The sequence below is a fragment of the Sinocyclocheilus grahami genome, unplaced genomic scaffold (assembly GCF_001515645.1).
Source record: "Sinocyclocheilus grahami isolate Dianchi unplaced genomic scaffold, SAMN03320097.WGS_v1.1 scaffold249.1, whole genome shotgun sequence".
Lineage (NCBI taxonomy): Eukaryota > Metazoa > Chordata > Actinopteri > Cypriniformes > Cyprinidae > Sinocyclocheilus > Sinocyclocheilus grahami.
This window is the reverse complement of record NW_015505428.1, coordinates 1,044,259-1,058,729: the sequence shown is the minus strand read 5'-3', so window position 1 is coordinate 1,058,729 and position 14,471 is coordinate 1,044,259. Positions and strand designations below refer to the sequence as shown.

Below are 14,471 nucleotides of genomic sequence, written 5' to 3'. Positions count from 1 at the left end.
GATGCACTGATGGGCGTCTCTCAGAAGGATTTCCAAATTAGATAAAGACTTCAAGCCATAAAAAGCAGTTTAAGGGTGATTAAAGAGATTTAATATTATGCCTTACAGTAACAAGGAACTAGAAAACTGAAATGTAGGCACACGTTGAAATGAAATGTCTTTCCGAAAGTGGGGTTGGTAAGACTTTTAAATGTTTTTGAAAGCATCTAAACGCACATCAAGGCTGCATTTATTTGATAAATACAGTAAAAACAGTAATATCTGTGAAACATTATAACGGTTTTCTATGTGAATATCTGTTAAAATGTAATTTATTGCTGTGATCAAAGCTGAATTTTCAGAATCTCCAGCGTCACATGATCCTTCAGAAATCATTCTAATATGCTGATTATTATTCATGTTGAAAACAGTTGCGCTGCCTGTTTTTTAAAGTTTTTTTTCAGGATTCATTGATGAATAGAAACTTCAAAAGAACACAATTTATTTGGAGCAAAAATTACTTGTAACATCTCTGTACTGTCACTTTTGATCAATTTATTGCATTCTTGTAATAAAATAAAACTGACCCCAAACTATTGAATCGCACTGTATATATATAGTGAAAATCATATATTTATAAAATAAAGATTATATTCTATATTTAATGCATGTATACTCATACGCACTTCCTGTGATGTATTAATGCACACTTGTTCCCTGTGCCATTTGCAGTGCCTTGCAGACTGCGCATAAACACTTGCAATCTCATTTAAAACAGGTGTATATCCAGCTATCAGGGAATGCACTCATGAAGTAAGAGTGAGAAGCAGCAGTGAACACCACAGCTACCTTAGGTGATTTGAGGTCTCCTCTCCTCCAGTTGGTGTCTATTCTGTGTTGTCTAATATAGGCACTCTTCCAGGGGCTGTGTGTGAACCCTGGCTTGATAACCTTCCTTCTCTTTATGTGCAAGGGCTCGTCAATACCTGCAAAACAGACGTGACACTAATGATTCAATGCATGATTCTACTCTTGAGGCAACTATTCAATATACATGTGCATGAATTTCCAAAGCCACAGAGTTGATGGAAAAGCACCTTCTTCTTTGCATTTCTCCCTCCAGAGCAGGTTGTCCTCTGCTAGGATGCGCCAGTAACGACACGTCTGAGCTGCCTGAAGCAGATCCTTTGGCTCCAGAAATGACAACACGTGTAAGGCCAACTACAACACAAGACAGACAGAAAACCAATCAGACAGGAGAGCGTGAGGGAGGTTGGAAGTGTAGGCTACAACAGGATAAATATTTCTGCCAAAATGTTACATTTATTGTATTTATTTTTTTAACACCGTGTCAGCAGCAAGACGATGGCGAAAAACAGAATAAATAACAAAACTCACACAAGTAACAAGCTATATAAAGACATGTAAGATTAATACTAGACAAAAAAATCTGAAATGTATTCAAGGTGATACTTTTTAAAATCCCACAAAATGTTAAATAGCAAAACAAATAAATGTAAATAATGAAAAATCATACTAATATAATGATTATTATAAAGATAATTATAACACTGATAATAATAATTATTATTATATTTTTGATAGGATTTTAGGTAAAAATATATGCAATTATGAAAGCCTTATAGAAGTGGTTAAACAGAACATTGGGTAAATGAAACTAATTTTAATTAAGTATGTTCTTAAATTATATTTCAATTGACAGAAAATGTATACAATTTAAAATGTATATTTTTTTTAATAAAAAAAATAAAAAATCACATCAAATTGCTATATAAAAAGCACTTTCATACGGTGACAAACATTGTCATAATTACTGATAATCTAATTGATAATATAACAAAATATATTACAAACTAATACCTAAACCATCACCAGCCCCCATGTATTGAATAAAATATATATACGAAAATGTGGAATAAAGTCGTTATTTTTGTTTTCATTGCGCAAAAAAAGTATTCTCGTAGCTTCGTAACTTTACAGTTGAACAACTGATGCCACACAGACTACTTTGTCGATCATCTTGGTACTTTTCTGGACCTTGAACGTGGTAGTTACCTTGCCGTCTATGGGAGGGTCAGAGAGCCCTCAGATTTCATCAAAAATATCTTAAATTGTGTTCAGAAGATCTTTCGGGTTTCGAAAAACACGAAGGTGAGTAATTAATGACAGAATTAAAATTTTTGGGTGAACTAACCCAAAATAATAACAGCAATTTCCAGTAATGCAAACTACTCAAATCTTTTCTCAAATATGGCTGTTTGGAATTGAAAATTTGGTATCATTTACTTGATTCATGTAATATCTTACTGAATGTAACAATATAAGAAACGTTTTGGGTTTTTGAAATATTAGATATACAAATAAGACATGCATATTTAAAAAAATAATAATAATTGCTAATATTTAATCAATTTTAATCAGAATCATCTGCTGTAATTAATATACTTACAGCAGATATTCAACTGAATATTTTATATTCAGTTTCTTGAATTTGTGAAAATTCATATTTTAAATGTATAATTAATGTATTCAAACATTTATATATTTATCAGTGTTTGTTTTTACTTTATAAGGTCCTTAGAAAATTATTAAAATAAAGAAAATCTCACCTTCCCAGTAACAGCAGACCATACTTTGAGCGTGTTGTCGTCTGAGCCGCTCACAATGCAGTTTCCACAGAACTGGAGACAGGTGATGACATGATCGTCATGGCCTTTCAACACCTGAAAACAGAGAGAAAAAGAGGATTAATTACAAAATGAACAGAAATGCTAGTATTACAGTGATGCGCAAGAACAACGTGATGCTGCTGATGCTGGCAAATGACACAGCAGCTTTCAATTACAGGAACCAACAGGTTCATGGTCACCATGGTAACAACCGAGTATGAATAACCCAAAATCCCTATTTTCTGGCACCCACTGTGCCGTCGAGAGGACTTAAGTTGCTCTTTTCAGGGTCTTAAACATTTCAGTTCCCCAAGTGATGCACTGATGGGCGTCTCTCAGAAGGATTTCCAAATTAGATAAAGACTTCAAGCCATAAAAAGCAGTTTAAGGGTGATTAAAGAGATTTAATATTATGCCTTACAGTAACAAGGAACTAGAAAACTGAAATGTAGGCACACGTTGAAATGAAATGTCTTTCCGAAAGTGGGGTTGGTAAGACTTTTAAATGTAAGAGACCCTAAAATAAAGTGCTACCAAATTTTTTGTTTACATTATATATGTATGTGTATTGTGTATATTTATTATGCATATATAAATACACACACAAAGAATATATTTTGAAAATATTTACATGTTTATACATTTATATATTCATATTCTTATATTTGATATAAATATATTTAATATATAAATAAAGTTTTTCTGAAATATATACATGCATGTGTTTGTATTTATATATACACATAATAAATATGCACAGTGCACACATATATTATGTACTGATATAAATATATTTAATATATAAACAAAGTTTTTCTGAAATATATACATGCATGTGTTTGTATTTATATATACACATAATAAATATGCACAGTGCACACACATATATTATGTAAACAAAAACGTTTATTTTGGATGCGATTAATCGCGACTAATCGTTTGGCAGCACTAAAAACAACACATTTGAGATATATTGCCAAATATAAACTGAAGTGTTCTTGCATGATTTTCTTGTCGCAATTCTCATGCTTGTCATGAATTTGTTGCAGAATCATGGGTAATGCAGTTTTTCCATCAGGAGTTCGACTGTTAAGCTTGAGTATTTAAAAAATAAGTTGAAATAAGTGGGTTGATGGCTTCAACAAAAGCATTCATTAACAACCTCGTCACTTAAAGCAGGCACGAATTTAACGGTTAATAAGTTATTGTTTAAAATCAGTTCCCCTATGGAGAAAATTAATGTGAACCCGACTGCTGCATTCTATTAGACACAGATTTGTCTTAATCTAGCCATACACAACTTCTACACAAAGAGCACACTACTAGCTAGGAAACAAGTTCTGTTTACAAGGTTGATATAAGTGCCCAAGTTTGCTAAGTTAGTGGCATCAAAACGTGTATCAGTGATAATCAGTGTTTCTGCAAATTTCTCAACACAAAGATGAGTGTGTGAGTGCTTTACCTCTCTGGGCAGGAGCGAGATGAAGTCTCTCTGAAACTGTGGTTCGATCACCTGCATCATGTGCTTCACCTGCGTTGGCTCACAGCTGTCAATCAACTCATCCAGCGCGAGCAGCTTCTCTGGGCCACTCCAGCTCTGTAACACACACCAAAAACATAGAGCCATCCATTTACACTTAGCGCTTTAGATTTACATTTCAGTTTCAGGCGATGCTTTTTCACTGGCTCTACAGCAGCATACCGTCCCGTGAAACGGTAACTTCTGGCATGAACGTAACCGAGAAGGTTCTCGTAAGTCTTCATGTCTTGGGGCTGTTGGAAACTTCCCAGGGTTCGTTCTCCCCATATTACGTTGCGGTCAACTTCATCCAGTTGAATAAAATGTTTCGCTGATCTCACGGCGCTCGGAACGTAATAAAGCACCGTAATTTACTGCTCAAGTCCGGCGTTGTTGTCACAGGCTGGTTTATGTCTATAACTGACTGTTTTAACAGCTCAAAATAATGAGATTCCATTAAACAGTTGCGGAAAAATCAGATTAAAATGTTCAATTGTGTTGGTTCTTTAATCGAAGCAAACTAATTAAACTAAGCCTGAGATCAGCACAGGCTTCCCAAACCTTATCAAATTAATTTGCATTATTTTTCAAAGTCATAAGCATTTTCTAAAATCATTCTATAGATAATGCACTTACGAAGAGCAAGTTTAGAATATAGCGGCAATGACGGGCCCAAGCCATTATTAATCCTAGTTCATTTTAAATTCAAAACTTACTTGCATTATTTATTAATATAATATATTGTTCATGCAAGTTAATGATGTAACTGATGTTAACAAATGAGACATTGTAAAGTGTAACTGTACTGTATTACCAGTAAAGTACATATTAACTTAATTTATGTGTTTGTTTGTCATTCTAACTCATGGAAACTCTGTAGTACAGGATCAGGCTTAAACAATTTCTTATCCTATAATAAGAACCTTAGTGTTAGAGCCTTCATCTGTCAGCTGAAATTTCTGATAGTTTTTAATTTGCTGTTTGCCCCCAGAAAGGGTAACTCTAGAATCTCAAGAGTGTGAAACAGATACACACACAGAGAGGGTAGGATATAGAAAACTTTCAATGACCTATAATCATTTTAAAATTTATGAGCTTTTGCCAGTGTCTAATTATCACTAATACTGATGTGTGTGTCGAGTTTCATGAAATTCTAAGCATGTTAAGTGCCTTAAAAACACCTGAAAATAATACTTAAGTTTGACACGTTGCCACAGCAACATTATTTAAGATATCAAGAATCCCTTTACATCTGCCAAGTTTGGACATGATTCTGAAATCTGAAAAAATAAATAGTAGAATTAAATTAAATTAGAAGAACAATAGGGCAAGTTAAATAATAATAATAAGCATTTATTCAAAATATAAATATATTCTAACAATAAAAGTTTTTACTGGCACTTTATCAATTTAACACATCCTTGCTGAATAAAAGTATTTATTTATTTCAAAAAAATAAAGAAAAAAAATGTAGTGACCCCAAACGTTTGAATGAAAGTGTATATTGTAACAAAATAATTCTATTTTAAATAAATGCTGTTCTTTTTTTACCTTTATTCATCAAACAATGCTGAAAAAAGCAGAACATTTTCCAAATAAAACCGTAAGCAGTGCAACTGTTTCCAACATTGATAATAAATCAGCATATCAGAATGATTTCTGAAGATCATGTGACACTGAAGACTGGAGTAATGATGCTGAAAATACAGCTGCGCATCACAGAAATACATTACATTTTAAAATGTATTAAAATAGAAAACATTATTTTAAATTGTAATAATATTTCACAATATTACTGTTGATCAAATAAATGCAGCCTTGATGAGCAAAAGCACCTTCTTTAAAAACATTACAAATCCCTGAATGGCAGTATATCTTAAATTTTCTTTTTCTTTTAAATCACATATTTAACATTCACTGCCAGGACTCCCATGTATACAAAATATGACAAGGTTGCAATTCTAGCGGCTGAATTCAACCCTGAACACACAGAACTGCCACAAAGATATATCACCGCAGGCTTAGAATGCAGAAATTAGACATTTAATGTGAATCCCGTAAGCGATACTGAAGCATTGAAGCTGCTGACTCACAGGGATGCAGGGTGTCATTTGCACCTCCAGAAATAAGCCTTACAATAACTCAGGACACAAAGCAAGCAACTCATCAAGCACTGACTGAGCAAATAAACAAAACCCTTTCTGAACCCACAGACAGACCACAACTGAGAGGATGTTATACATGCTGCTTCTGTCCCGAGACGCCTTCGAACAAACTGGCCTTTGACGTCATGAAGGATTACGTGCACATTCTCACTGCAAGCTTATTAAAGGATATTTTGAGTGAACGGAAATCTAGCACGACTCTCTAAATTAGTTAGGAAGCAGCAAGAACACATCTTGGGCGAAACTTTACGCATTAGATGAAAGCTTCTTCAGCCTTTTAGTCAACACAGGTATCTGCTGTTTCATGCCAGAGCAGCTTCGTTAAGCCCGAGGACTGATCAAGCCTGTAATTACCTGCAAGGCACAGCAAACACTGACTGAGGTGGAGCCTCAGCTCTCTGTCGAGGCTTGAACTGTTGTTCTAGTAAGACGCATATGACAAGGATCTAGATCAGGGCTGTCCAAACTGGGTCCTGGAGGGCCGGTGTCCTGCAGAGTTTAGCTCCAACTTGCCTCAACACACCTGATTGGAAGTTTCTATGCCTATAAGAGCCTGATTAGCTGCTTCAGGTGTGTTTAATTAGGGTTGGAGCTAAACTCTGCAGGACACCGGCCCTCCAGGACCGAGTTTGGACACCCCTGATCTAGATACAGTAGTTGCAAACCTGTTGCATAATGGCCGCATGTGCTTAAATATCTAGCATCGATTTAGTCAGATTTTAGTACCAGAGATGTACAAAAATTCTGCGGTGGCTTTGCTTGGAGCTTTTTCACTGGCGAAACAGAAAAAACACTATTGTGTCTAAAGCGTAACTCACTCAATATTAACTTCTTGTTTGTTAAACTGTATAAAATCAATATCACATCTGTGATCGCGCTGATATTCAGGAAAACAGCACTGCTGCTAGTGTGTTATTACTCAACTATATTGTATTTTATGAATATAAAACCCATACAGGGATATTTTTTGCGTGCATATCTTGAATTACAGCTCATTCTGACTGCTTCATCACGCAGTTTGTTTGTTTTTTGAGGGACATACTCTATAATGTCAGCTCGCACATCATTAAAACAACAATTAATATATTATTGTAGAGGATGAATATCACACGCCCCTAGCTCCCACATCTTTATTAATTTCCTTGTTTTAGTAAAATCGTGGCCATGTTGTACTAATTGTTTAATTAAAATGAGGAAACAAATAAATAAGTCATGCAAAGTCATTTTTCTCTGCATGTGATGCGTAGGGCTCTGTAGCAATGTGAGGCTAAGGATTAATAATAATAATAAGTATAGTTAATATTATTATGTACATATCATTACAGTATTTCTTGAACTTACATATGCCTAGAGAAACTGTGTTAGTGATTTTACCATGATTATGGTTTTAGGCACCATGTACTAGCTGTGAGCATTCACCTGGTTAGTTTCATCTGTCCGGTCTGAACTCAGCTGTTTGGTTGAACTCACCTGAAAGGTGCGGAGCCACTCCTGCAGGCCTGTGGGGGGCTGGATGGACGTGATGCGCCGTCTCTGCTGACCCTGCCCATTGACCGCTCGAATGTCCCGAAACGTAGTGGGGGTGGCTGGGAACGGCAGTCCTGTGGGACTGGAGGATGAAAAAGACGAAAACTAATGAGCGGGGAAGAGACAAAATAACATCCTAAGGGCATTCTGGTGCAGAATTTATAACAAACGACTCTGACAGGAGACATCTGTGTTGGGGTAATTCAAGAAAATGAAAAGGCCAGTGCAAGCCTGCAGTTTATGGAAGATTTCAAAACAAAATGAGTTGAAAATAAAGATCTGAGGCTGTGTTTCAGAACAATAGTTTGAGAATTACAGCCAAAACCAAAGTGGTGAGTTGGACTGAATGGGTGCCAGATGAGCACCATTTACCTCAACCTCAGAACTCAATCAGTCAGTCAGCATGATTTTATTCAGCCACCTGCCCCCAAATCAATTCATTCAGATGTTTCACTCATGGAAACCCTTTTCTGTTGACCTTCTTCACTATTTGAGAGTCCATGTAAAACATGCTCAAAAGCATTTAATGCATGCAAACGATTAACAACTGAAGCACATTCCCTTTTCCACTTGAGGTGCCAGAGTTGTCCCATGTCAGCAGTCCTTACAGTCTCTGGGGCCCTACACTAACACCAAAAAGACGATTCAGCACTCCTTCCTTGTATTCTGCTTATCTACGGATACCTTCTCCGGTGCAAGAAACCAACGGATGCGGAGGAGAGAGGGAAGAGCGCAGGCGAGCACGCAGTGAGGTCCGTTTCATAATGGATTCATATTTAATGGGATCTGAGACCAAGATGCTTAAATTACCCAGCACGCAACTGCTGCCTGGTTGCTCGTGTACTGTTCTAATATAAACCACAAGAACACCTGCGCCTTGACAATAAGGCATGAACACTTGTCAGAGCTGACGGCTGAGCTTGGGTTTGCCGACTGAGGAACCTCTCGGGAGGCGATTGCATGTGGTTTCACACTGACGGTGTCATTTCTGAACCATTAGCGGCACCAAAATAAGCTAGATTTGCCCTTTTTTCGGTATATATTACATCTTGCAAGGCAAAAAAAAAAAGTGTTTAAGCTTCAGGTGAGATTTGGAGTGTAAAGGTGGCTAGATTTTTAGATGGATGCATGAAAGAAAAGACCAATCATAATTCTGTGTGCAAATAAATGTTAAAAATGTCATCAAATTTGTGATTTAGGTAAAGAAAAACAAAACACTCTAATGAACGTTGTGTTTGTTAGCAATCGAGGGCAGATTCCTCATGTCTGTGTGTCAGACCGCAAATTATTCAAATCACATGACATTTTTGATGCACATGAAGGAATTAATTCTGTATGTTTCTCTAATATTTTATGTGCATGTGTTACTTTCATCTTTTTCCCCACCTCACTTTTTATTAGCATCTTAGAGTCTCCATCCAGCACTTTTTATGTGACATACTAAAATTTGCATAAAAATACGTGGATGGAAACCAGGCTAATGGGGATTTAAAAAATTTAAAATATATATATATACACCATCATTCAAAAGTTTGGGATCGGTAAGATTTTTTAAATAACGTGAATAAAAAAAAAAAATCTCTCATGCTCAAAGTTTTTTTAATCAAAAACAGTTAAAACAGTAATATTCTGAAATATTACTACAACTCAGCATAACTATTTTAATATCCTACTTTAAAATATAATGTACACCATCATTCAAAAGTTTGGGATCGGTAAGATTTTTTAAATAACGTGAATAAAAAAAAAAATCTCTCATGCTCAAAGTTTTTTTAATCAAAAACAGTTAAAACAGTAATATTCTGAAATATTACTACAACTCAGCATAACTATTTTAATATCCTACTTTAAAATATAATGTATTTCTGTGATGCGCAGCTGTATTTTCAGCATCATTCCTCCAGTCTTCAGTGTCACCACACACACACACACACACACACACACCCATAGGAGTTGGAAAGGTGGGCACATACAAACAAACATGCATCTGTGTGGGCGTGACAGGCACTGTGCTTTCACAACAGCCTAAATTTATATGGGCATAAAGGAAATAAAAGCAACCCTATATGCTTCACTGTCTCTGTCACCCACGCCCCGCACAGGCTGAAACCGCTCTGGTTTTGCTGCATAGTTGGTGCCTGGCTACGGAGCATCTACTCTGGAAAAACAAGGGTTCAGTGTCCTCAACACAATGAGCTCCTAGAGCACATTTGAATTAAACTATTTTAGGAGAGTACAGGGCTGCCAGTGAATCTGTGCAGTTCACTTTCAGGAGGAGCTCAGCGATAGACTCCAAGTTATGAATCATTGTGCTGTGCCAAGGGTTTGTGAGTCATTAACGATGCGAGCAGAAATGAAGAGTTTCACTACTGAAACACACACTTGCCGTTTACCGTGCAGTTACGTATCATGTCACTGGTAAATAACAGGTCTGAAATGCTATCCAAATCACAATGACATTGTGCCTGTAAGCAACATTCAGTGGTTATAGTTAATACTATATACTACTAACTATTAAAAAAAAGTATCTAAATCATATGCAAGATTTATTAAAAAAAAACAAAAGTGTACACTGAATAAGCCACCAGAACACTGGCAAGCATTTTGGCAGCAATTAATAGTTTTTATACATATAAATATTTAGATATTTAATACATATATTCAGCGCGGATGCATTGCATTGCTCAAAGGTGACGTTAAAGACTTCTACACTATTACAAAAAAATTATATTTAAAATAAATGTCTTTCTGTTGAACTTTATAATCTTTGAAAAAAAAAATGTATCAGGTTTCCCTGAAAAACATTAAGCTGGAAACTGGAATAATGACCTAAAAAAAAAATTCAGCTTTGCTATCACAAGAACGCATCACATTTCAAATTAAAAATAATAAAAATACATTAAAAAGATACTTTAAATTGTAATAATATTTTACAATATTAATGTTTTGCAGTATTTTGATCACATAAATACAGCCTTTTTGAGCATTAGAGACTTACTGCTAATTACTGTTTTTACTGATGCTCTAAATGTAATCTTCAGCAAATCTCAAAATGAATATTAATTTTTCATACTGCATTACATGTGATCACTACATTCACCTGTAGCATGTTAAAACTGATTCTATAGTGCTTTATTTTTAATTTATACAAACAAAATAGTAAAGACTTCTAATTTCTGCCTTTTATCAATTATTGGCCATAACAGGAAAATAATTACTGATGTTCGCTATCAGTGTCAATCTTAATATTAATGCATTCCTAATTTTGCTTAAAACATTCATGACATTTCATGGAGATAAGATGACCATACAGATTATGCATGTTCACCTTTTCATGGCTAATTTAGAGTTATATTATATACATTTACTGGTCTTTATATTCAAATGAAACTAATAAAACACTGGCATGATCACATTTGCTGCAACTGATCTAGAGTCAGATGTGCCAGGTGTTTGATACGCTTGAGAGAGGTCGAGCTGAAAGGTGTGTCTGATAATGAAGCTCTGTCTGGATTTCTGAAGGCACCACACGCGGCGAGATTCACCGTAAATGAGGACCGGAGAGAAAAAACTAAACAAAAACACAGATGAAGCCCTGCAGAAACGTCCATAAGAGACTAAATCAATTTTTTTAAACCACAAAAATCATTTGAAAATTTATATTAAATGTTCTGATTATGTATTAACCCCTTCCATGCCAGCTATATGTTTATTTTACAGGACAGCTTGGCAAGGATCAGTTGAGCCAGTGATCTCACTGCACAGGTAGTCAAACAGATAGGACAGGCAGGGAGTGTGAATATGCATGAATGAAGAGAAGATAGTAAAAAGATGGCATGACACTGAAGACGTAGGAAAGTGAGCCTGTGTGTGTTCGAGAGTGTTAAGACTCTCTCAGGTTACTCCACACGAAACACATAGGGAACGCCACACTTGCTAATCACTACTAATAGCTAAACCTGTCTAGACAGACTACTTGGTACACAAAACTGCGTGAATGAAGTAAAAGCATTCATTTCCTTAGTTATACATTTATTTGAGTGAGTGGATTAGACTGTCGCTTCTCTCTGGGGTTTACAGCGAGAGCCATCTGATTTTAGATGAGTCACTGTGTAATCATTCTCCATGTCTGACACCACCGAGCGAAAACGGCTCGGTCTGTGGTTAACAGGAATGCTTGTGTTCATGGAAACCGGTGCAGTCTTGGCAAATAACATGTATTAGTCAATAAATCCTGTGATTTATGAATGAAGAACCTTGCTATTCGTTTCAGAAAATTCTTAGATTGGTCACAGCTGCGCATTTAGCTAAACATTTTAGACTATTTAAGTGTGCTGTACTTCATAAATAAAATCTGAAAAGTCATGGAAGTTAAACTGCAAGAAATCAAAGACTGAGTACAGTGAAGCTTAGGGATAAAATCTCATGATCTAGTGTCAAATATCCTTAATGAGCTTTGTTTTTGTAACCAAACAATTAAGGAGATTGCCTGGAGCATCCGTCAACGTCACTGTACTTCAGTCGATGCTGTTCTGATCAGAGGACACCCTGAAAACTGCAGTGACTGAGCGCGTCTGAAAAGCTCTTAACACTCGTTTCACTCAAATATAAAGTTTCGGGACAGACGTGGCTTCAAAAGCAATGACACAGTGACCCAATCAGTGCAGGGTGGCCTGATGCCGCCAGCCAGTGGAGGAAACACACCCTTCACCCTTCACCCGGCAGCGCCGAAACTGATGCTTTACCACTCTGACACAAAATCATTCACATATCACAACACTGAAGCTCTAGGATAGTCGTGACTGCATGGACGTTCCACGTTAACATGACTACAGTGAGGGAGCCCAGATATTGTTTCTGCTGCATATCAGCTGCAAAGCACAAATTAATATCACCAACAGGTTTGCTCTGGAAGATGAGTATCAAATACCACAGCATCAAACTATCAAATCAGAGTCGATTGCACATCAAAAACATGCGATCAAATAAATCCGCTATACAAGTAAAGAAGGATGCAGTGCTGCTGAGATGTACAGGGGACGGATAGATATGTATGATGTAGGGAGCGCAGGTGCAGTGTGTGTGTGTGTGTTAGGATGGGCAGATGGTGGAGAAATAGTGATGGAGCCTATGTTCTCCAAACACCCCATAATAAGTGCATCGCATCCTTTTCAACATCTGAGCTTCTTGTCAAGGAGACTCAAAGTAGGTGAATGAATATCGCGGAAGGTGATTCTCTCAGTCAGCTGGAGATTTTTCCGCAGTGGCCGTAAGAACAGTCGCGTATTCCACCGACGCACCCTTCAGAACGCGACGCGACAAACCCCAACGCCGACGTTATAATCAACCAAGATGTGTACATTACACGGGCGCGCATTGCATTTGATGTATTACACATCGCGCTGTGCAGCGCACCGCTTCTTTGATTTATAATGGACGCGTTCCTGTCGCGTCGCGTCCGCGCTGATGGGGTTTTGACGCGAGGCGCACGGCCGTATCGATATAAAAGACGCAGTGCATCAGACACGAAGAACGGCGTTTACTCACTTTATAGAAGATCATCTTTAAAGTGCCGTAGAAACCCATGGTGATGGTGATGACGATAATCCGGGTGCGATTCACTGAGAGGCGATGAAGAATTTATGGAAATATATCTGCGTGAAAAGGGCTCTATTAATCCCGGATAGATCCGACAGGGACATACTCATCCACGGACGGATGCATGTGAAGCCGAACAGAAGAACCCAGCGACTCGCCCGTCTGTCTCATTGACTGTCCTCTGAGCGGACTGACTGAGAGAACAGAAGGAGAAGGAGAGAGAGAGAGAGAGACCCTGCCCTCTTCAGAGCCTCCCCTCTTCCTGGGGGAAAAAAACCCTGGACTTTCTATGACTTAATTACGTGTTTGTTTGTTTATTTATTTCCATTTTTTAATATCATATTGTTTCTATTTTTAATAAAAGCTGTTTTTTTTTTTTTACTTTATTCAACAAATAATCCTGAAAAAAGTACCACAGGTTCAAAAAATAATAATAAAAATTCAGCAGCAAAACTATTTCCAACATTGATAATAAATCAGCATATTAGAATGATTTCTGAAGATCGTGTGACACTGAAGACTGGAGTAATGATGCTGAAAATACAGCTTTGATCACAGCAATAAATTATATTTTAAAGTATATTAAAATAGAAAACCATTATTTTAAATTGCAATAATATTTCACAATATTACTGTATTTCTGATCAAATAAATGCAGCCTTGATGAGCAGAAGAGAATTCTTTATAAAAACATAACAAATCTGACTGATCCCAAACTTTTGAACGGCAGTGTGTGTGTGTGAGTGTGTGTGTGTGGGTTAGGGTTAGACACACACACTGCCGTTCAAAAGTTTGGGATCAGTAAGATTTGTTATGTTTTTATAAAGAATTCTTTTAAAACACACTCACAAACAAACACTCTCTCACTCACACACTCTCTCACTCTCTCACTCACACAAACACACACTCACACACACTCTCTCTCTCTCACACACTCACACACACTCTCTCTCTCTCACACACTCACACACACTCTCTCTCTCTCACACACAC

The 14,471-nt window shown here is 36.7% G+C and overlaps 1 protein-coding gene across 1 annotated transcript in view; it reads right to left on the bottom strand.

Annotated features, from left to right (window-relative positions):
• Positions 1–13,663, bottom strand: part of LOC107598293 (F-box/WD repeat-containing protein 7-like) — a 35,168-nt gene extending 21,505 nt beyond the window's left edge. The window contains exons 1-5 of the mRNA XM_016289589.1: positions 13,371–13,663; positions 7,824–7,985; positions 4,132–4,266; positions 1,077–1,200; positions 829–965 (exon numbers count right to left, since the gene is read on the bottom strand). Of these exons, the coding sequence (XP_016145075.1) occupies positions 829–965; positions 1,077–1,200; positions 4,132–4,266; positions 7,824–7,985; positions 13,371–13,466 (654 nt within the window). The 5' untranslated portion in view covers positions 13,467–13,663. The remainder of the gene's footprint in view (positions 1–828; positions 966–1,076; positions 1,201–4,131; positions 4,267–7,823; positions 7,986–13,370) is intronic.
• Positions 13,664–14,471: the final 808 nt, after the last annotated feature.